The following is a 20,643-nucleotide window of genomic DNA, read 5'->3' as shown; positions in this document are numbered from 1 at the left end:
TTGCAGCTGCATGAAAGGTATTTTGCAGAGGTAATAATGCACAAGATGGAATGGGAATCACCTCATTGCCCTTCAGCTGTGTTACTCTGAAGAGTATTCAAGTATAACCAACAAAACTTAATATATCAAACTCTGCGAGCCTATCAGTGTGTTCCAGTGAGTAGACGTGCTGAGCAAGCAGATAACCTTCTTTGCAACCTTATTTTTCATTGTGTAACCATGCTTTCCATGGGTTTGCATAAGTGATTCTGGAGATTTAACATCAGTGTCCTTGTGAAGCATTGCTTAAGACATCTCTTAAGTCAGAGGATCTGCTTAGGTGTCTCTAAGGCTGTATTTTGGCCAGCAAAGTATTCATTACTAATGTTGGTGTGCATGAAAATTATTTGGTTTTCAGGTCACAGAATGTATTTGCAAGCTATGAAAGATATCACTTTGCTTTTCAACAAAGTACTCTCATGTCCCTTGGTAATTACCAGATAAAGGTGGAAAATCACAATGCCATTTCTATGGAGTTACAATGCAGTGTTTCCTTTGCATTTTTAAATATTTCCCAGTCCCTCAGTTGAAAGTAGCTCAGAGGAGCTAGAGTAGTTCAAACAGATGCATTCAGTGGAGGATAGCTACAGAGTCTGTGAATCTCTTTGGATGGTTAAATCACTTCAGATGATAAAATCTGTAATATTGAAAGTTGGGGGAAGAGTTGCTGCAATTGCACTTTCTTACTTGGGGTGTCTGTCACACAGGGGCAGGCTGACAAAGTTGGGATTGCCCAGCACGGAGAAGGCTCAGGAGGCTCAGAGCCAGCCTCTTCTCAGTTGTGCCCAGTGACAGGACAAGGGATAACGGGCCCAAACTGAAACATAGGAAATTTCATCTAAACATATGAAAAACTGTTTTCCTCTGAGAGTGACTGAACACTGGAACAAGTTTTCCAGAGCATTTGTGGTGTTTCCATCCTTCGAGACATTCAAAACTAACTGGATGTGCTCCTGAGCAACCTGCTCTTGCTGTCCTTGCTTTAAGCAGGGGGTTTGTACTGGATGATCTCCAGAGGTTCCTGCCAGTCTTGGAGATATTGTACATGAATGATACAAAATGCTGTTAGGAGCCTGCTGCAGTGCCTCTTTAGGACCAGAGGGTTTTCAGCTCAGGATCTGAAGAGCAGGTGATGTTTAGTATGAGACTGGGCTACTGTCATCATTTGAGAAGTGGTGCTTTTGTTTTTTCTTACAACCTCCACATTTTGAAGTTCCTAATTATTATCCTGAGCCAAACCATCTCATCACTGGGATAGGCACTGGAATGGACTGCCCAGGGAGGTGGTGGAGTTGCCATCACTAGAAGGTCTTTAAGAAAAGAATGGATGTGGCACTTGGTGGCGTGGTTTAGCTGATGTCTGGTGTTAGGTCATAGGCTGGACTTGATGATCTCAGAGGTCTTTTCCAGCCTCAATAATTCTGTGATTCTGTGATCATCTCTGTGTAGAGCATGTGAAAAGGACTTTGCAGGGTTTATAATTTGCTATATATTCACACAGATCCTAGCTCAAATGGTGACTGATGCTTGAGTTCTGGTAGTCCTACAATATGAAAACATTATATTGCAGTAGTTTAATCAATGATCTTTAGTGAGTGTTTTTATGTGTCTCTTTGGGCCTATAGGGTGTAAATCCTACACTTTCTCTTATCTGTGGGATGTGACCCAGCAGCATTCTCTGTAGGTATCTATTTCTGGTCTAGGCTTCAGAAACCTGGAGTTGTAATTACGAAAATGTTGAGTCTTGTGTTGAATGTGCCTCTCTTGGATAGGATCTGGGATCTCTTCTACTGAGGTTAAGAAATCTTTCCGAATTTCCTGAATATGAACTCCCAAAACCTAATGTGATCAATTTTTTGCAGTTGATTCTGAGAGCATCAAAACACTACCTGCCAACCATTTTTCATGATCTGAGCAAAAGTTATTAAAAGTTAAGTTTTCTATATTGCAGAACCTTATTCTTAAAACCAGAATAACTCCTTTGGATGAAATTTACTGTAGAAGTTTGGCTTTATGCAGAAACGTGACACAGAAAGTTTCAATCCAAGCGTTAAAAACTGGTGAAGCGATGAGAGCAGGCTCGTTAAGGGACCATGGAAGGTGATGGTAGTAGCAGTTAGTTTTAGCTGCCCCACCTCTGCTGACTGCTTCTCTAGACATTGAACTACTGTACTGTGAACCTTCCAATGCATTCAGCACTCCCATTTGCTCTGCCGAAGTATGGCTTTAAATGAATTTTCACAAGTGAGTTCTAAAGGCTTTATTATGGAAGCAGCTCAAGCCTTTTGGGGGTATATTTAGGTCTTGTAAAAGATGCCAAGTTGCAGGCTCTGGAGGAAAAATCTGTATTTATAAACAAATCAGCCTAAAGTAATCCAAAAGTACCCTCTGTCTCCAAGCAAAGTGCTTCAGCAGCATTCTCTAGGGGCTAGTGATCTCAGTGATGCTGGTGGGTGGGATTGAGGTTACTTACAGGCCAGGTGGGCACTTTGTGGCAGTACCACTTCATCGTGGTGGTGATGTGTTACTGGGCTGGCTTCTGGAAACAGGAGGTGAGTGCCATGCAAAGCCGTGCAGGACCAGTGGCTTGCTCCTGCATCCCAGCATTTGAGTGGGCACCAGGGTGCAAGTGATGACCTTGTGTGACACCGTAGTGTGGGACACAGTGGTCCATGGCACTGTGGGCCAAGAAGGGGCAATGAATCATAGACCGCATTGGTGTGGAGGAACTTTCAAGGAACTTTCAAAGGTCATCTAGTTCAACCCCCATGCAGTCTAGTCCCCAGCTGGATCAGGTTGGTGCCCACTCGACCCAGTAGCTGCACGAGTCCTGTCTCTTGGCAGTACCATTACCACGCTGGAATCCCGCCCGGCCCCCAGCCGTCCCTGTAACTGTATTTGTGCCCAGGCAGGTGTCAGCTCGCAGGCCCTCTCCGGCCTTTGTGCAGCTGCAGCTCGGGGGCTGCCGCAGGGTCCCTATGCCCTGCGTCCCTCTGCCTCGCGCTCCCCGCAGTGGCCGGACCCACGTGCGGCCTGCAGGGGGCGCCACCACCCGCGGGGGCGCGCGGCCGTGCGCGGCGGGGACGCCAGGGGGTGCCCGAGGCCGCGCGGCGGCGCGCGGGGCTGTGGGTCGTGCGCGCGCGCGGCGGGCGGCGGCGGCGAGCGGGGGGGAGCTGGGGGGGGGAAGCTGCCGCCCGCGCCCGCCCTCAGTCGCGCTTGCGGAGCCGCAGCCGAGCGCAGGGCGCAGCGCTGTCCCTTCAGCACTGGTCCCGAGCGCCTTACCGCGCTTCCCAACTAACGAAAACCTTGCCCCCGCCTCGCCTCCGCCGCCCCCGCCCCCCCAAGCCGCTACGCCCGGGCCGAGCCGCCGCCAGTGACCGCGTGGTTTGCAGTAAGTAGAAGCTGGGAGGCGGCGGGAGGGCCGCGGGAGGGGGAGCCCTGCAGCGCCCCCTCCCCAGCGTCACCCCCTGCGGCGCGACCCCCATCCTCGACATCCCCGGGAGGAGGGACCCCCGACCCCCCCCTAGGGTGTGGGGTTTGCGAGGGGAAGTCTCTGTACCGTCACCAGGGCTGCGAAAAAAATGTGAGGTGTGGATATCAAAAGCACCCCTGGGGGCAGTGGGAGATGCACCCTGTCCCTGAGTGTTTGAGGTTGTTGGGGGCGGCACTCCCAGTCGGTAACGCCGTTTGTGCTGTCGGTGCGCTGGGAGCAGCTGTGCTCCCGGGAGGGGTTTCTCGGGGGTATTTGTGAGGTGTCTGCGTAAGGTCTGAAATGCGCGTGTGAAGGCAAGTGGTGGGGTGCGTGTGTGTGTAGGGGGCGGCTAGAAACCCGGCTGCGAAAGCCCAGGTAACCGATCCACGGTCAAACCGAGCAGGGTAAGGCAGGAGTCCTCTGCTGCCCTTGTGACATTGATCATCTTGCTGGTTTAGGTCTGGAAAACAAGGTCCAAGAATGGTGAAGCTGGGGAGTAATTTGAATGACAAGAACAGCAAACAACCATCCAACGAAGATGGTTTTCAGACAGTTCCTTTGATCACACCATTGGAAGTAAATCACCTGCAGTTCCCGGCTCCGGAAAAGGTAAAGCAAAATGGAATGGGGCTCCTGCACGATTCCGCACACATACATGTCCCTTGGTTTTCAGTGCTCTGGTGGCTTATTGGTCTCTGATATGGACTGTAGCATAGTGTTTATTCAATAAATAAAAAGAGGTTATCTTTTATAGTGTATTTATCTGTCTTTACTTGGCAGATAAGCATGCTACTGTCCCCCAATTCCTTTCCTCCTCAATAAATCACCAATATTGTTTCATAAATATAACTGGAAAAAGCTTAATTTGTTTCTCTTGCAAACACTGGATAAACAGAGGAGCAATTTATAATGTGTTCTGATCAGTAAGATTAATTGCCTGCATTCAGAGTAATGTGACAACTCGTCCAAAAAAAGCAGCTGTTTTAATTATCTCATTTAAGGTTTCTTTTCTGCTCCACGGCTTTGCAAAGCTTATTTGGGCATTGAGGATGCTGATGTCTCTGGAGAGAGTGGTTGAGTTCCCCCATGCATGGGGTGATGGTGGAGCAATCCCGGGAATCGTTTCCCCAATTGGCTCCAGCCAGGGGACAGCTTTGTCCCCTGCCCACTCAAGACTCTCAGAACTGAATGCAGCACTAAAATGTCAAGAAATGTGCATAGGTGATGGGCTGTTGTTGGGTTTTTCTGATCCAGTATGTCTAGGGAAATCTTTTGTCCGTGTTGATGGATGATGCATATCAATATAACCTGATGAGGACACAATGAGACTGTAAAAATCTGTATGCCCCCATATCAATATAACCTGATGAGGACACAATGAGACTGTAAAAATGTGTATGCCCCCACAGTCCTTACAAAAACAAAGCCTGTCTGCAATGTAGTTCCCAGATGCCACAGAGATGGAGCCAACTCACCCAAAAGTGCAGACACAATGATTGGATCTCACAGGATAATGGAATAATTGTAAAATTAACACTGATGATTATTGGACATACATGTTGCTTTTACCCTAGTACAAACTGAAATTTCTCTGAATACATTAGAACACGAGGATATATGCAATAAAACTATCTAGGTAGACTGTGTTTATTTTATGATAGAGCTGAGTCAACTGCCTTGACATCCTGGGAACCAGAGCCATGCCAGAAAAAGGAGCTAGTCTCCTTATCCATGTGCTTCCTGGCAATTAGGAGCAATATTACTGCATTCAGGAGAGTTAGACTTCCATGAACTGTGAATGAGACAGCAAACCAGCCTTATCTATGATTCTGATAAACAGGATTAAGCAAAATAACTCAGACAAAGCAGTGTATCATAAATGTCTGAAAAGCTCAGAGTAAACCATAGACATCTAAATCAAGCTCATCTGATGCTATGGCTCATGGAGATGCAGTGTCACACAATGTGAAATTTAAATGACTTAGGTATCAGGTGAGACGTGGATAAACTAACAAAAATCCTTTCCATCTAATAAAGTGGTAATGAGTGTTCTCACAACCACCATGTTCCAATTGTCTGTTGGTGAACAAACACTGGAGTGTATTGGTCTGGTGTGATTCCTTGCTGATTTTTCTGTTTAAACATGCCTGCATCAATAATTCACATGTTGTTAGATTACATTACCTTCATTAGCATACATTACTGTCAATGCATCTACTGACATCCATATTTTTCTTTGCTGGAAGAGTGGGATATATCTCCAGGAGTGCAAAGGATGATTCAGAGCTCATTAGAGTCGATGGTATTGATTTCTGCAGGCTGTGTTTCAGCTCCTGTGTGCAGTAGGCCTGGAGTTAACGTTGGCTGGAGATCCCTACACAAAAAGGAGAGGTTGTTTGTGATAAAAGCCAAATAATGCACAATCTGTTTCCTTTGCTGTTTGTGGAACAGATTCTGTTGGGGTGAGTTCACCCTAGGGCGGAGGGTCTGTTTGAAGACCTGCTAATAAGGAGTTGAGCCTCAGGTGAAAAGCTTGGCCAAAGGTTAAGTGATAGGGGGAAATTTCAGCTTTGTACTTACAAAAGCAAAGCTGCTACTGAATTTAGTCAGACTGTGAGCCTGAGGAAGAGTAGACATGGATTTCAGGTCTTCAGTGTATTCTTGTTTGGATTTGCCTTGCAGTCAGGAGGCAGGGTTAAAAAGGTAAAAAAGTCTAAAATCGATTTGACTTTTTGTTTCTGTCAATTCCTGAAACCTGCCAGTAGTTGGTATTTAGCTTAGGAGAGGGGAATAGAAGTCAAGGTGCTTTCTGTGCCTCTTGCATGGAATGCTACATAAATGACCAGAGCCAAACCGGCTTTGGTGCTGGGGTCTGTGCACAACAGCTCAAAAGGGCTTTCCTTGCTCATTTTCTGAAATTCAAACCCATCGTGGCTCCTGTGTAAGCATAGGCAGGCAACAATCCCAGCCCTGCCCCACCACTGCTGCTGGTCACATCGCCTTTGCACTACAACAAAGAGCTGCTGTGCCCTGTGCCCTGTAAGTGAAATCTAGAGGAAAAAAAAGCCAACCACCTGCTAAATACTCCCCTTTCTGTGCTTCTCTTCATCATCGGAGTGTATTCTTTGTTTAGGAACTGTGAGCTCTCAACCCGCATTTTAGCCTTGAGTCCAGGGCAAGCCAGGGTGCATCAAAATCAGAGCAAGGAGGTTTGCCTTCAGGTGGGGGCTGTGTACTTACTGTAGCTTCAGTCTGTCTGTAAAGAGGAATAGTGCAGGCTTTGGTACTATGCTTTCAAAGAGTGCTCTTTTGGTACACTCTTTCAAAGGGTTTTCTGTGTCTGGCTTTCCTTTCAGGGAAAGGACACAGAGAATATAAAAATTGAGACTTTTGCTCGTACGAGGTAATCCCTGAAGCCCATTTCTTTTTCATGTAGTTCCTTGATTATAAGAGATCATGTATGGGGTGATCAGGGGAAACACTCTTTCAAAGCTATGCCTGAACTTACTGACTGTCCTTTTGGGGATCTTTCCTAACAGGCTTGTTTGTCAAAGTGCTGTGAGCTTATCAGATCCTTTTGACTTCCACCTTGATGCTGTTGGAAAAATCCAGGCAGGAATTAATGAGGCTTGGATTTGGCAAGCATTTTTTAAAAATTGTTGGCCACTGGACTGTTTCTTTCTCCACCAAACGACAAGGATGTGTGCTCCCAAGGCTCATGCTATCCCTCCTGCAGCATCAGCATTCTGATTGTTCTGTCAGCAGTTGTACCATTGCAAGAGGAGAAATGTACCCAGGACAGTAATTTCTCCCCTAGGGTGCTAAGCCTGCTGTGTATTTATATTTCTTGATTATCTTCAAGCATTTCCCCTGCCCCTTGTTCTCTTCCTTGGGTGGCATTTGCAGAAGGCAGAGGCAGATGCTCTTAAATCATTTTCGCATGGCCTTTTTACTGAAATCCGTCCATGTAACAGGGGTAATAGAATAATAGCCATTGTTGGTGACAAGCCCTTGACCTGACTTTTTATGTTTCTGAATTTCATTTCTTCCTATTCAAAAAGCAGAAAAGAAAAAAAACAAAGGGGGCGGGGGGGAAAGCTTTTTTCCTTCTCTTTCCTATTAGGACCAAAGTGGAGAAGGCTGGCTGTTCGCTTGTTTTCCTAGGCTTGGGCTGTAATTGTTACGTGTCTCTGCAATGCTAATACTGAAAGACATGCAGCTTTTCAGGGATCACACTGTTTCACTGAAATTTTAAATGAGACCAACAACTGGGGACCCCTTGGTCTCACAGAACCACTTCAGTATAATCTAGCAGGAAATGCCTCTGTTCTGGCAGTAAAAATCCTAATTTTACATAACACAAAAGTCTATGAAAGCTATTGTCAGGGCTGAAAAACATATCCGGCATCTCTTTTGTGGTGAAGGCTGCAGAAGGCTTATCATGTGGTCCATTGTTCTTTATTTTGAATGCATTTGGAAGCTTGAGAAATAATTTCTCTGGTGACAAATTCCTGCCATCCAACCCAAGAAAGAAAAAAAAAAAATAGATGTAACTGCTCTCCTCAGATGCTTTCCCCATCCCATGCTCCTGCCCTCCCTGGCTGCACCCGTGTCTGTGTGACCCAGGCAATGCGTTTACACAGTCATCAAGAGTTCCTGAAAATCAGGAGGGTCCCTGGTGTTCACATCCCTATTGGTTTAACAGAAAATAATGTTTTGTCCTGGCCAGCTGAGCAGGCATAATTACTGCTACACTGGATGAGTGCTTTTGTACCTGGGGGACTACTTGCAGTTCTCTCCTGAAATACTGGTGTCAGTCTGCCCTCTGCGAAGTGTAGCAGCCCATGGCAGCTCTGGGCAGCCTGAAGGCACATGCCATCCCGGCACCATGAGGCTGGTTTCAGGGTGCTGCTACATGTGGTGGGGCCAGAAGGAGCTCAGCCTTCCCTGCCGCTGTCTGGGGGTCTCCCAAGGTGTCTGGGGGTCTCCCAAGGTGTCTGGGGGCAGGCAGCTGGTGAGTCTGGTGGGATGGAGCAAATGGCAAAAGGAGAGATGGGGCAGGGCTGGGAATTGTGGCAGTTGAAGGAATTGTAAAAGAGGAGGAAGATAAAAAGGGAAAGAAAGCATAAAGAGAAGAGAGGAGGGGAATTAAAGAAAAAAAAACATTGCAAACATGAAGGAATGGGCAGACTGTCTTGCTTTCTCTATCCTTTCTTTTCTCCACTTGGGATGCTCTGCCTAATCCCTACAAACACCGGAGTCTGAGCCTTCCTTTCCTGTGACATTTGTTCCCCGCCTGCACTGTGCAAATCCATTTGTCCTCTAAAAGCGTATTTGAATGTAAACACCGCCTCTGCTCATTAAGCCGTGATAAATATTTGCAGCAATGCACACTCTGGCAGTGCAGGGTTTCTGGGGTAACCTTTTTTAATTCTGTTTGCCTATTTTGGACAGCCCTGCTTGAGGTTCTTGGAAGCTCATGCTCCTCTTCTTGGGGTGAGCCTTCTCTTGGCACACTGCACACCTGGGCTCGCAGGCAGTGCACTCACAGCAGGGCTGCACTGCACTCCCAGCCTGTGCTCCCAGCCCTCACAGGCACTGGGGCAGTGTTCACCTGCCTGGCTTGCATGCAGATAACATTTTGCTGCTGCAGGTCTTCACTAAAGTAAACCTCAGGATTTGTGTAGCCTGTGCAGAAATGTCACTCCTTAACTGTGTTGCTCCGAGTGTCTGAATTTGGTGGCTTAAAGCTAGCTTGTGTTTGGTTTTGTGAGCTCCACTGCCTCTCCTAAACCCAGTTCTGTCTGCACTGCAATTCCTAGAGCTGCATTCTGCAGAAACAGCAGAAATGGACACAGAAGAGTGTGTTAGTATATGGATGTTTGGCTAAGCCTGTTGCAATCTGTTCTCATTGCTGCAGGTGTAAGTTATTTCAGCAAGACCATGAAGTGAACCCTACATACCAGTGTCATACTGGTCTGGAAAGCTGAGTTCTTGACTAGTGTAAATCAGTGTAGTTTAGATTAAATCAGTGGAGCTCTGCTAATTTACCCTGGCCAATTTGCCATCTCTAAAGCTGTGATTGATTCTTTTGTTTGCTTTGCTATACCCTCTCCTGGCTGAACCTCCTGGAATCAATTTTTGTCACCCCTTCGCAGCCTTCTGCCGGTTCCTGATGGTTATGGTCACCCGGGGATTTGTAGGGAGAATTATCTGGATAGTTTCCAAGCTCCTTTTGTGCTTGTGAGCCTTCTCAGCAGCTTTCAGCTCCTATTGCAGCCCTTGCATTCTGTGCTGCCTTTCATTGGTGATGCCAGGGCTGATTACATTTGCTGTCTTTGTCCTTTTGTGGTGTTCCTTATGCCTGGAATATCCTCCTGGCATTGATTCAGGAGACCACTTTTTTCCTACCACCCCCAGTGAAACTTGTTTCCAGCACAGCACCCATTAGATAAGCTGATACAGCAGGGGAAAAAAAAAAGCTTGTTTCTACTGACTGTAGCTTTCTCCATTGACTGTGGATTCGATCCCAGGGCATCTTCTTCATAAACCTTACCTTTTTTCTTCTTTTTGGTGATTAATATTTCAGGTATTTTTTGCATTTAAAGAGTGAGTAGAATGTCATGGGGACTACCACTGCATACAACCCAAATGCCAATTTTAATGCTAATCTCCAGTAAGTCTTCCTGCTGAGATGTGTTCATCCTGTAGATTTGGAAGCTTAGCTGCCTCTCCCATGGGATGGGTCGTGGTCAAAATTATTTGAGGAAAGTTTTTACAGAACTACTTGTCTAAGAATCTGGGAATTTGCAGCATGGTGATTGCCATATACTCTGAGATTACTGATCAACCCAGTCCAACATGTTCTGTTTCTAGCAGTGTCCAATGCAAGAGTCAGAAGGAGGTATAGGACATGCTGCAGTAGGCGTGGAGCTCCTCATGTCTATCAGTGTTTCATCCTAAGCATGCAAAGAAGGAGATTGTTCTAAGCCCTGAAACATGATTTTTCCATCTCTTTTCCTCTAGTCTCTTACTGCTAAGTATTTTCACTTCAGCTACTGTTGGCCATGTGCACATCTCATTTGCTCTTTGAAGCTGGCTGTGCGTGAGGATTAGAGCTCGTAGGTCACTGGAGAATTTTGTGTGAGAGCAAGTGGTGAATTTTAGCGATGCTTTGGCTTGTAGCACATGAACATAGAAACGACTCAGTCAGAGCAGATATAGTGCCAAGCCTGGGTGTCACCGTTTTGCTATCATCAGTAACCTGGACAGCATGCTACACCTAAGTGTTAAGCAAAGATCTTTCTCAGCTATTGATGCTCCATTGGGTGATGAAGGCAAAGGAAACCCTGCTGCTGGTGCCAGTTTCTATTTTCTGTTCTCTCTCTGGAAGGAGTGAAGAAAAGCATGGAAAGGAACGAAGTCAAGAATCTCATTTTCATTTAAAAGTGAGCATGAATAATCCATATGGAAACTGATGGGGGTGTTACAACCCTTTTGTGGGACTACAGAGTCCAGCTTTGGACTTCAAAGAAGCCTTTCTCCTTGGCAGAAGAAACACACTTTGTTTATCTCTTCTGTCAATCTGACAGCTACTCTGAGTGAGAGACTCTTCATTATTAATAATGATGGGAAGTAGTATTTTAAATTTTTATGGTTTGCACTTTGCAGCACCTGAACCACAATATATTACATGCACCGTGGCAGTGAAGTGGGAATTACAGCATGGCTGCATGTCCTTTTCCAAATGAATAATTTAGAGTTTTCACAATGCCAGTTATGTTAAATATTATTATTCATTTCTTGGGGGAAAACCACAGAGCTCAAACTCAAATATAAAGTGGCAGTAAATGATGTTGCATTTAGCCAGCCTGAGACAAGACTCAGAATTCATATCAATTCATTTTCTGCAACACTTACTTCATCCCATTGCTGGAAAACCCTTTTTAAGGTTCCATGCTTAATGTGATATTTTTCCATTTGTCACATTTCACATCTACTCTGCTCCTTCTTCCTCAAAGCAAATGCTTTTAATATAGTCAACTTGGGTGGAAGCTTGCTTTGTTTCTTCATTCAGCATCCAAAAATCTCTAGATTTCCCAGCACTCCCCTACTGTTTACTTTCTCAAGGTTGTCAATGATGGATTTCCTGCTGGGGTACACAGACTCTCATCTGCTGTTTCTCACCTCAGCACACCTATAATTTTCCAAAGCATCACTACAGAGAAGGTGCCTGGTTCTGCATTCATTAAAGCAGAGGAAAGGTTTCCTATTGATTCCAGTGGTGTCACTAGCATTAAGCCTAGAATAATAAGTGCATTTAGGTTTGGGACTCGATAAAAGTGTTAGCAAACAGCATCATTAGAAAACTCTTGCTTGTGTGGAGCAGCATGATGGATGGGGCTGCTTGTCGTCTTCTCTTTGGGCGTTTAGAACTGTATCAGGTCATTTGTTATATATTGCTGCTGAGCTCTGGCAAAGAAGGTGTTTGAGGGATTGGAATGAGGAGCCAGAGGATGCAAGAAAGAGAATAGAAAGTAATAACCTTTCAAAACACAGAGAGTGTTATTACATCTGCTAACTTTGGTTGACTGCAGGCAATTCAGCAGAGAGCTGCCATTTTCCATAGAGCGTCTGACTTCCTACCCACTCCAGCCATATCTTGCTAGCCCTTAATCCCAAGAATGTTATATTTTTATGGAGAATGTGCTGGAGCTACCATTATCACTCAGATAATGAAAAATTGAGAGCACACAGTACACTGTAAGCGTCAGCAAGCCGTGATCTGGTTTCCCAACTCACCCACCAATTGCTGATGTGACTCAACATGTTAGTAAGCATTTTTTTCTTTTCTTTTTTTCCCCCTACTCCCCTATCAGGAATATGAGGATACTGGGGTCATGCTGGTGTGTAAAGCACTTTGAGCAGTCTTGATGAAGAATGCCACAGGAGCCCTAAGCATCAGTATTATAACTGATTGTGAGAAGGTGACTGAAGCTAGCTTAAGCTCTGATCTGGCCAAAGCACTTAAATGCACACTTCAAATATCTCACTAATCCTTCTGATGTTAATAGGACTACTTGCTTGCTTAAGTGCTTTGCTGAACTGGAAGTTAATGAGTTCAAATGCTAGAAAAACTTGGTGATGGAAGCTGCAAGGACTGTAGTGTGAATTCCTCTAATTAGAGGTATCTTTTTGCTGGTCTGTGGAAGCCCTTTTCTCTGAATTCTTTGAAAGCTGCTTCCTCAATGAAGTTTGCAGCTATTGTAAGACTGAAGAGAGAAAAGGTCTTCCACAGACCAGGAAAAAAAAAAAGAAAGTCCCAGGTAATTTATTTGTGTCTCCTTTATTGCATCTCTCATAAACCCCACAGCCTTTCAGCAGTTTCAAGGTGGAAGCTCTCAGGGAAATAGTATGAAAACTTTTAAGACCACATCATGGCCTCAACATAATTTACAGGGAGATTCCCTGAGCTGGTATTCATCTAGGCTCCAGCCACTGCACAGACTTTACAGGTGGGCTGGACTAATCTGGCAGGGAGGCTGCTCTGTTTGGTAGACCATCAAAACACACAAAGTGGGGCACAGACATAAGCTGATGCTGGATCGGGATCTAGATAACAAAACACAAAATCTTACAAGTGCCCAAAAAGTTTAAAGGGCATTTTTCCAGCAGTTGCAAATGCTCAGGCAATCTGAAAAGCTGATAGCACTATTTGTGCTTTTTAATATTCATTTGCAGGTGTGCAGGTTGCTTCATGAGATGAATAACAACCACACTAATTGTCTGCACTGGTATGCTTACAGTTAGACATGGCAACCTAAACCAGCCAGACTTCTCTAGGAGTATGAGTTAAGACCAGAACAAGAGGACACAGTCTCAAGCTGCGCCAGGGGAGGTTTAGGCTGGAGGTGAGGAGAAAGTTCTTCACAGAGTGGTTGGCCATTGGAATGTGCTGCCCAGGGAGGTACTGGGGTCACCATCCCTGGAAGTGTTCAAGAGGGGATTGGACGTGGCACTTGGTGCCATGGTATAGATAGTTATGAGGTGTAGGGTGACAGGTTGGACTCAATGATCTTTGAGGTCTCTTCCAGCCTTCTTGATTCTATGATTCTATGATTCTAAGACAAGCTTTAGGGAACATGCAGGAGGAGGTGAGAGCTAACAAAGCCAGCACAGAGGATGGCAGAATGATGTTTCTGCAGTGGGGGTGGAAAGGGGGCTAATTGTCTTTTTTTGGGAGTATTTAAGAGACTACTCATCCACTGGTTTGGTTGTTCGGATTTATTGTCTGTGCCCAAGAGGCCAGAGAACATCCAGGCTTTGCTGCCAGTTCTGGAAGCTACCCCCTTACAGCAGTTCATTTCCACTGTAACAGCATTGCAGAGAAGGGAATGAGGAGATAGGCATCTCTTTTGCTTCAGTTTGCTTTGAATTGCAACCTACAGAAGACCCCAATTTTATACTCCCTCTTGCTAGTTTCAATCAAGAATAAGCCCAGTGAAGTCATCAGAGCAGCAAAACGGACAAGAAAAGGGAATGGAGATCGTTCTGTTTGCTGTGGTTTGTAATAAACACCAGTAGCTCTCCCAGGAAACCTGTCATGGTGTGAGATGAATGTACCTTGTTTGCATTGAAACAGTGGGATCCTGGGCTCTGATGGAAGTGCTCTGGGGCAGCTGGTGATGAATGAACGCTGATCATTGCACTGACTGTGGAGTCAGTGGGGGTTTTATTACTGTACATCCAACAGCAATTTGGCTAGAACTTCTGGAAGACTTTACTCCTCAGTGACAAAAAGGAAAGAAAAGGTGACAAAAGAGTGATGGCAGGGAATGGGGGGGGAGGGGGAAAATCTTTGCCACTCAACCCAAATCAGCAAACTGGAAAATGAAAACAGAACACCCAAACCAGCAATAGATCCCAAAACGTTTATAGAAAAATTGCTTTGTGTGATTAATTATTCCTTTGCTAAATTCACACTTAGATGAATACTTGGTATTTTAGAAAAGTTCTTTTGGATTTTCACTGGCCCTCATTTAAGCTTGTTTTGAAGACACAACTGACACATGCATGGGAGGCTGTCAGGGTAGCAAATGCTCTGCAAAAAACAGCTTGTATGGGGGGTGTGTATCTGTGTATTGCCATCTGATAGTGTTCACTCCTCTCTCTGCTTACTGCTAAGGTAGCTCTGACTGGGATGGCATCACCAGTGCAGGAGGCTTGAGGAGTGTGATGGACACAACTCAGCTTCCAGAAGCCTTTGCATGGGTATCCTGATGGCAGCTTGTTGGATATAGAGGGGATGAATGCTGCTGCAACAGTGGGGTCTGTGCTCAGATTTACCTATTTAGACTGTAGGGGACTCAGTAGTTCTTTTCTTCTAGTTGTGCACCCTGTGCTCTCAGCAAAACTGCTTTTTTGTCTTTAGTGCCCCAGTGTTGAATCCTACCCCCACCCTACAGCTTTTCAGTTTTCCCTTTGTCCTTCTTCATTTTATTTCTGTGCCCTGTTTTAAAGAGGAGACCTTACTGACTGCCCTATCTTTCTTCCGCTGAGTAATTCCACCACGTGCCTGACAAAGATACTTCTGAAGAGCAGGTGTTTAGCTTTTTCAATGCCAGAGGCATTTATTAAAGATACTTCTTACCTCTTCTACTGAAGTTTTTGATACCTCTGCAAAACACTGACCAGCAGGATGACTGTGGCTGTGTGCACACACACATTTCGCTGCTGGTGCAGTCAGCAAATTGTGTCTCAAGTAGCTTCTGATCTAGCTGTGAACTAAGCTTGCTTATCTATTCACAGACATGATAGGATTGCTACTGGACTTGGATCTGATGCCTTGTGAAGGGCTGTGTGGATTTTATTTTCAGTCTCATGCTATATGCCTGTGGACAGCATAATTCAAACTTTTCTGCTGATAAGATATTGGTTGAATAATTGAAAAATACCTGTAAGAAAACTGACATTAAGTCAAAGAATGGAAGAAAATGAAGCTATAACTAGAAACAAGTGAGGCTTTTTCTTTTTCTCTCTCCTTTTTTTTTGTTCAACTCCTTTTTTCTCTTGTTCTGGGTTTGTGATCCTTAAGACCTAACAGTAGAGTTTGTGGAAAGGAGCTCATATGTATTTAAAAACTTTGTCTGTAGCTAAGATTTGTATCAAGCAGGAAGCTTGAATTTGGGAGAACTGGATATTGTGACTGGTAGGTTTGAAAAAAAAATGAGTGCAATTTCTGAACAGATGTTGATGACTGATATTGTATTTTACTGCAGTGGGGTTACAAAAAACTAGAAAGAATACTGGAAAGATAGGGTTCAGCTGCATGGAGGAGTCCTGAGTACACTTGCCTTCTTTTGATTGAGAAAATGAGACTATTGCTTGTTTGTAACTTCACAGTATCACAGTATATCAGAAGTTGGAAGGGACCTCAAGAGATCATCAGGTCCAACCCCCTGCTAAAGCAGGATCACCTAGGATAGTCTGCACAGGAATGCATCCAGGTGGGTTTTGAAAGTCTCCAGGGAAGGAGACTCCACAACCTCCCTGGGCAGCCTGTTCCAGTGCTCTGTCACCCTCACTGTAAAGAAGTTTCTCCTCATGTTGAGCTGAAATCTTATATGTTGTTCCTTGTCTCATTACTGTGAACCACTGAAAAGAGCCTGCCCCCTCTTGACACCCACCCGCCACCCCTCACATACTTACACTGATGAGGTCCCCTCTCAGTCTTTTCAAGATAAACAGCCCCTGGGCTCTCAGTCTCTCTTCACAGGGGAGATGCTCAAGTCCCCTAATCATCCTCGTGGCTCTCTGTTGGATTTTCTCCAGCAGTTCTTGGACCTAACCTGGGCCAGTTTATCTTGGCTGGAGAGGAAGCTTTGTTCTATTTCATCCACACTATGCTGAACTGCATTTCTGAGCATAGTGGGGTTTGATTCAGTAGTATGTTCAGAGAAAGGTTAGGGTTCATCCCAAACCCATTGAATCAACTCATGTCATTTCCTGTCATCTGTGTTGTGTCACCAGAAATCCTGAATTCCAAGATGATGCTATAAATATATTTGGGTGTTTCTCTGTCCCCTTTTCTTCCTAAGTCCTAGTGTTGGAAATGCTACTGTAATAAGTATTATTGAGAGGGAGTCATCAAAGGATGTAAATATTCATCAATCTTTAATGATTTGCATTTGAATCCAGAAAATTGGCTTACGACTCTTCACTGATTTTCTCTCACTCTGATTTTCACATGGCATTAAATGTGGAAGGATTAAATACCTGGGGTTTTCTCTTGTCTAAATGAGACTTTGCTATCTTCATTTGGAAAGTTCTTCATTAGCTGGTAACTCAACCTTGTGCATCACTTAATCTTTTTCAATCCTTCAAGATGTTTTGTTTCTAACAGAGCTTTAGGATCACTCTTGTCATTCTCACAGGCACCAGTCACCTCTCCTGGAGTGTTTAATTTTTTACCTTGGCAAGGCTGATGGCTGTATAGTCCTGCAATTCAGAATGGGAGGCTAAAAAGTAGAAGTGTTGGCCCTGGGATCAAAAGCTTGAGTGTTCTATCATTTTGTGTTTAACTTATCCAAACCTTGCAAGCAACACCAAATCATTCTGTGCTTTGTGGACCTTGTGCCTGGGTTGACAATCCTGGGTTGACAACCACAGTCTCTCTCTCCAGGGATGAGCTCCAAGTCTTGACCAGTGCTGAAGGAAGAGCCATGTTGTCTTCCTGTGCATTTTCCATCTGGAATAAGACAGTGTGGCTACGCTGGCACATTCTCACACCACTGTTCAGCTGCACAGCTCATGGATGGGTAGTCTTTTAAGTGTATAATGGGGTGGATACACTCATTTCTCTGAAGAGCTGTTAGTTTCAGAATACAGCTCATGCCTTTTGGGAGCACTTGGCTTTGGGTGTTCCCTTCTCTGTGTTTGCAGTGGGTGCATTTTACCCAAATTATTTAGGGTCATTCTAGATTTCAGATAAATTCAATGCAGATTGACGATGGCAATTTTGGTAATTTGACTGTACCCTTTAAAAAGCCATTTAAGGCTTCTCTGTTGGCATAAGGCACCTCATTTTTTTATAAGGTTATTAGGACCTGGATTAGTCAGCAAATGCTCCTGAGGTCTTCTGGGGAGAACCCAAGTGATAGTATGAGATTAATATTGATAATCTGGAGCCTGAGTAACTGATACACCCAATTTAAATTGGATTCAGTGGAACTTGTTAGGACAGGGCTTTTGAGAAGTGAGGCTTCTCTTTAGGATGGGCTGTGACTCTGCACGTTCTGCCTGATGAATACAATGCAAAAATTACATGCCTAGTCCTAAAAGAAAGTGGGTGTCAAACCTTTTGCTGTCAGCTATTTTAAGACTCAATGTGATAACCTCACTGTCCTAGGTCTGTATATCTGCCTACCCATTTATCTGCCTCTCTTAGTTCCTGAGGGTATGATGAATTTGTGTTAATTTATGATTCTAAGGTATTTGTGTAGGTCCAGGGAATGGTGTATACAGAACAGCTTGGATAAAAAAACAAAACCAAAAAACAACAACAAAAAGGATACTGGGTGCAGAAACCTTAAAAATGTTGGGTTTTTTCCAGGTAATTGTGAAAACAAGAACAGAATATCAGCCTGACCAGAAGAACAAAGGAAAACTCAGAGTGCCCAAAATTGCTGAATTCACAGTCAGTTTCACTGATGGTGTAACAGAAAGACTAAAGGTAAGAAACAGTTATTCTGCTGCCTTCTGATGCAAAATGCCATTCATTTTAAAATAACTGAATGAAAGTGACAGTCAAGACATAACAAATGTAGCACTCCACTCATCTCTAGGGTCAAAGAGTAGTTTATCTGCATGAGTATAAAGCTGTTTGTTTTTTTTAAGTACAGGCATGGAAACACCTTCATAACTAGATCTAAAGTAGGAAATGTTTTCTTTTTCTCAGGCAAAAGTTGTGTAAATATTTTCCAGCTGAAATTGAAAGTAAAGCAAGTTTGAATCCTTTTTCTTCTCAAATATTTGTGTTTAAAAATAATTTAAAAATCACAGTGCAGATTGACTGAAAACTGTTTTTTTGTCTTTCAATCAAGGAATCCTTTTCACCTTTAAAATATTTTATTATATAATTACATTGTCATATCTTGAACCCCATTTGAAACAAGTATCCAAACATACCCTGTCCTGTAAGCAGTTTTGGTTCACAGGAACTGGAATTCTCTGATGAAAAATGTTTCCTTAAGAAATTTTCAACAAGCTCTACTGAAACATGGAAAGAAACTCATGAATTATTGAATGCCCTCAGTTTCTGTTGACTGCAGCATATTAGAGTGGCTTAGTTCCTCCCAAAATTACAACTCCAAGTGTGTAACTGCTAGTGTGTTCTTCCTTTTCATTGAGCAGATATAGTGCTTTTCCTAAACCACAGAGCATGAGAGTGGTAAAAACATGAGATCTGATTTCACATTTCCAAAGTCAGAGGAAATATCAATGAGCTGAGCAGAAAAGATAGCAGGCAGTACCTAGCTATAGTCCTGATCCTTGAAAAGCTAGAATTGGGCTTGCAATTTTTTGTCAGAGGTTATCATCTTTGGAAGTTAACAGGAGTGTTTGACTCAAGGAACCGAATAGTCTTTCATTTGGCCCAGTTGTTCTTAGTTTTGGAAGAAATAAAGCAGTTTATCATAATTATTTTCTAGTAATTTTGAAGAAAATCATCCCTTTTTAAATTGTGGTCCAGGAGAAATTGCTGCTATCTGTGGAACCATAGAATCACAGAAGGCATTGGGAAGGACCTTTAAAGGTCATCTAGTCCAACATCCCTGCAGTAAGCAGGGATATCCCCAACCAGATCTGGTTGCTCAGAGCCCTGTAAAGCCTGACCTTGAATGCCTCCAGGGATGGGGCTTCAATTCACCTCCCTGGGCAACTTGTTCCAGTGTTCCACCACCCCCATAGTGAAAAACTTCTTCCTTGTGTCCCATCTAAGCTTAGCCTTCTCTAGTTCAAAACCATTGCCCCATGTCCTAGTGCTACATGTCCTTGTAGCAGTCTCTCCCCAGCTTTCTTGTAGGCCCCCTTTGGCTACTGGAAGGCCACTGTAAGATCTCCCTGAAGCCTTCTCTGGGCTGAACAACCCCAACTCCCTCAGCCTGCCTTCACAGGAGAGGTGCTCCAGCCCTCTGATCACTTTTGTGGGCCTCCTTTGGGCCCCTTCCATCAGATTCCTGCCCTTCTTGTGTTGAGGGCCCCAGAGCTGGACACAGTGCTTGAGGTGAGTTCTCACCAGAGCAGAGCAGAGCAGAGAGGCAGAATCACCTCATTTGACCTGTTGGCCATGCAATTGGCCTTCTGGGCTGCCAGTGCACATTCTTGGCTCATCTCCAGCTTTTTGTCCACCAGTACCTCCAAGTCCTTTTCCATGCTCTCAATCTCATCATCCCCCAGCCTGTATTGATAGTGAGGGGTGTCCTGACCAAGGTGCAGGACCTTGCAGTTGGCCTCGTTGAACCTCATGAGGCTTTTCCTTTATAAACTACAAGGCAGGGCTTGTTCAATTTATTGGAGGGAGAAATGCTTAGCTCCATCTGGAGCACTACAGAATGGCACTGTCTCTGTTTTTTTCAGAAATTTACTAACATATATTTCATGGAGACAGTTCTCTTGCTGTCATCCAAGATATTTAAACCCAGGATTTATTCTTAAGATGTCTGTGAATAAATGTTCATAGCATCTTGGTTGTTGGTTTTTTTTTTCATTGGACATCTCATGTTTTGGTCTAAATTAGTTACCAGGGGCTTAAATGCTGTTGATTTTGACTGAATTCTTCACTGATCTTATTGTGTGCACAATATTTATATACCACCAATAGTGAGTCACTGTTGTACCACTAGCAAAGAAAGCAGCAAATTAGCCATGGTTAAATCCCCTGGCAGACTGTTTCCAGTATGAACAATGGACAAATCAGAACCAGACACAATGGGCCTGGGAAACAACAGTAAATGTAGAGTCTCCTGGAAGTGTTGTGTTTGCTTCTGCCTTGCAGTAAATGGCATTGTAGATAGTGTAAGTAATGGTGTGGTGCTTCACTGGCTGTTTGAAACTCAACCACACACACTCTGAAG

General features: G+C 44.3%; 1 protein-coding gene across 2 annotated transcripts in view; it reads left to right on the top strand.

Moving 5' to 3' along the window:
* Positions 1-3,991: 3,991 nt before the first annotated feature.
* Positions 3,992-20,643, top strand: part of NSG2 (neuronal vesicle trafficking associated 2) — a 35,828-nt gene continuing 19,176 nt past the window's right edge. Inside the window, exons 1-2 of one of the 2 annotated variants that reach the window (XM_054389255.1) lie at positions 3,992-4,120; positions 18,123-18,206. In XM_054389255.1, the coding sequence (XP_054245230.1) occupies positions 3,992-4,120; positions 18,123-18,206 (213 nt within the window). Of the gene's footprint in view, positions 4,121-18,122; positions 18,243-20,643 lie in introns of both variants that reach the window. The other variant, XM_054389254.1, reaches the window with a different exon arrangement.

The sequence above is a fragment of the Indicator indicator genome, chromosome 18 (genome assembly GCF_027791375.1).
Source record: "Indicator indicator isolate 239-I01 chromosome 18, UM_Iind_1.1, whole genome shotgun sequence".
NCBI classification, from domain to species: Eukaryota; Metazoa; Chordata; class Aves; order Piciformes; family Indicatoridae; genus Indicator; species Indicator indicator.
Note: the sequence above shows the minus strand (reverse complement) of the source record. Positions and strands in the feature narration are given on the sequence as shown.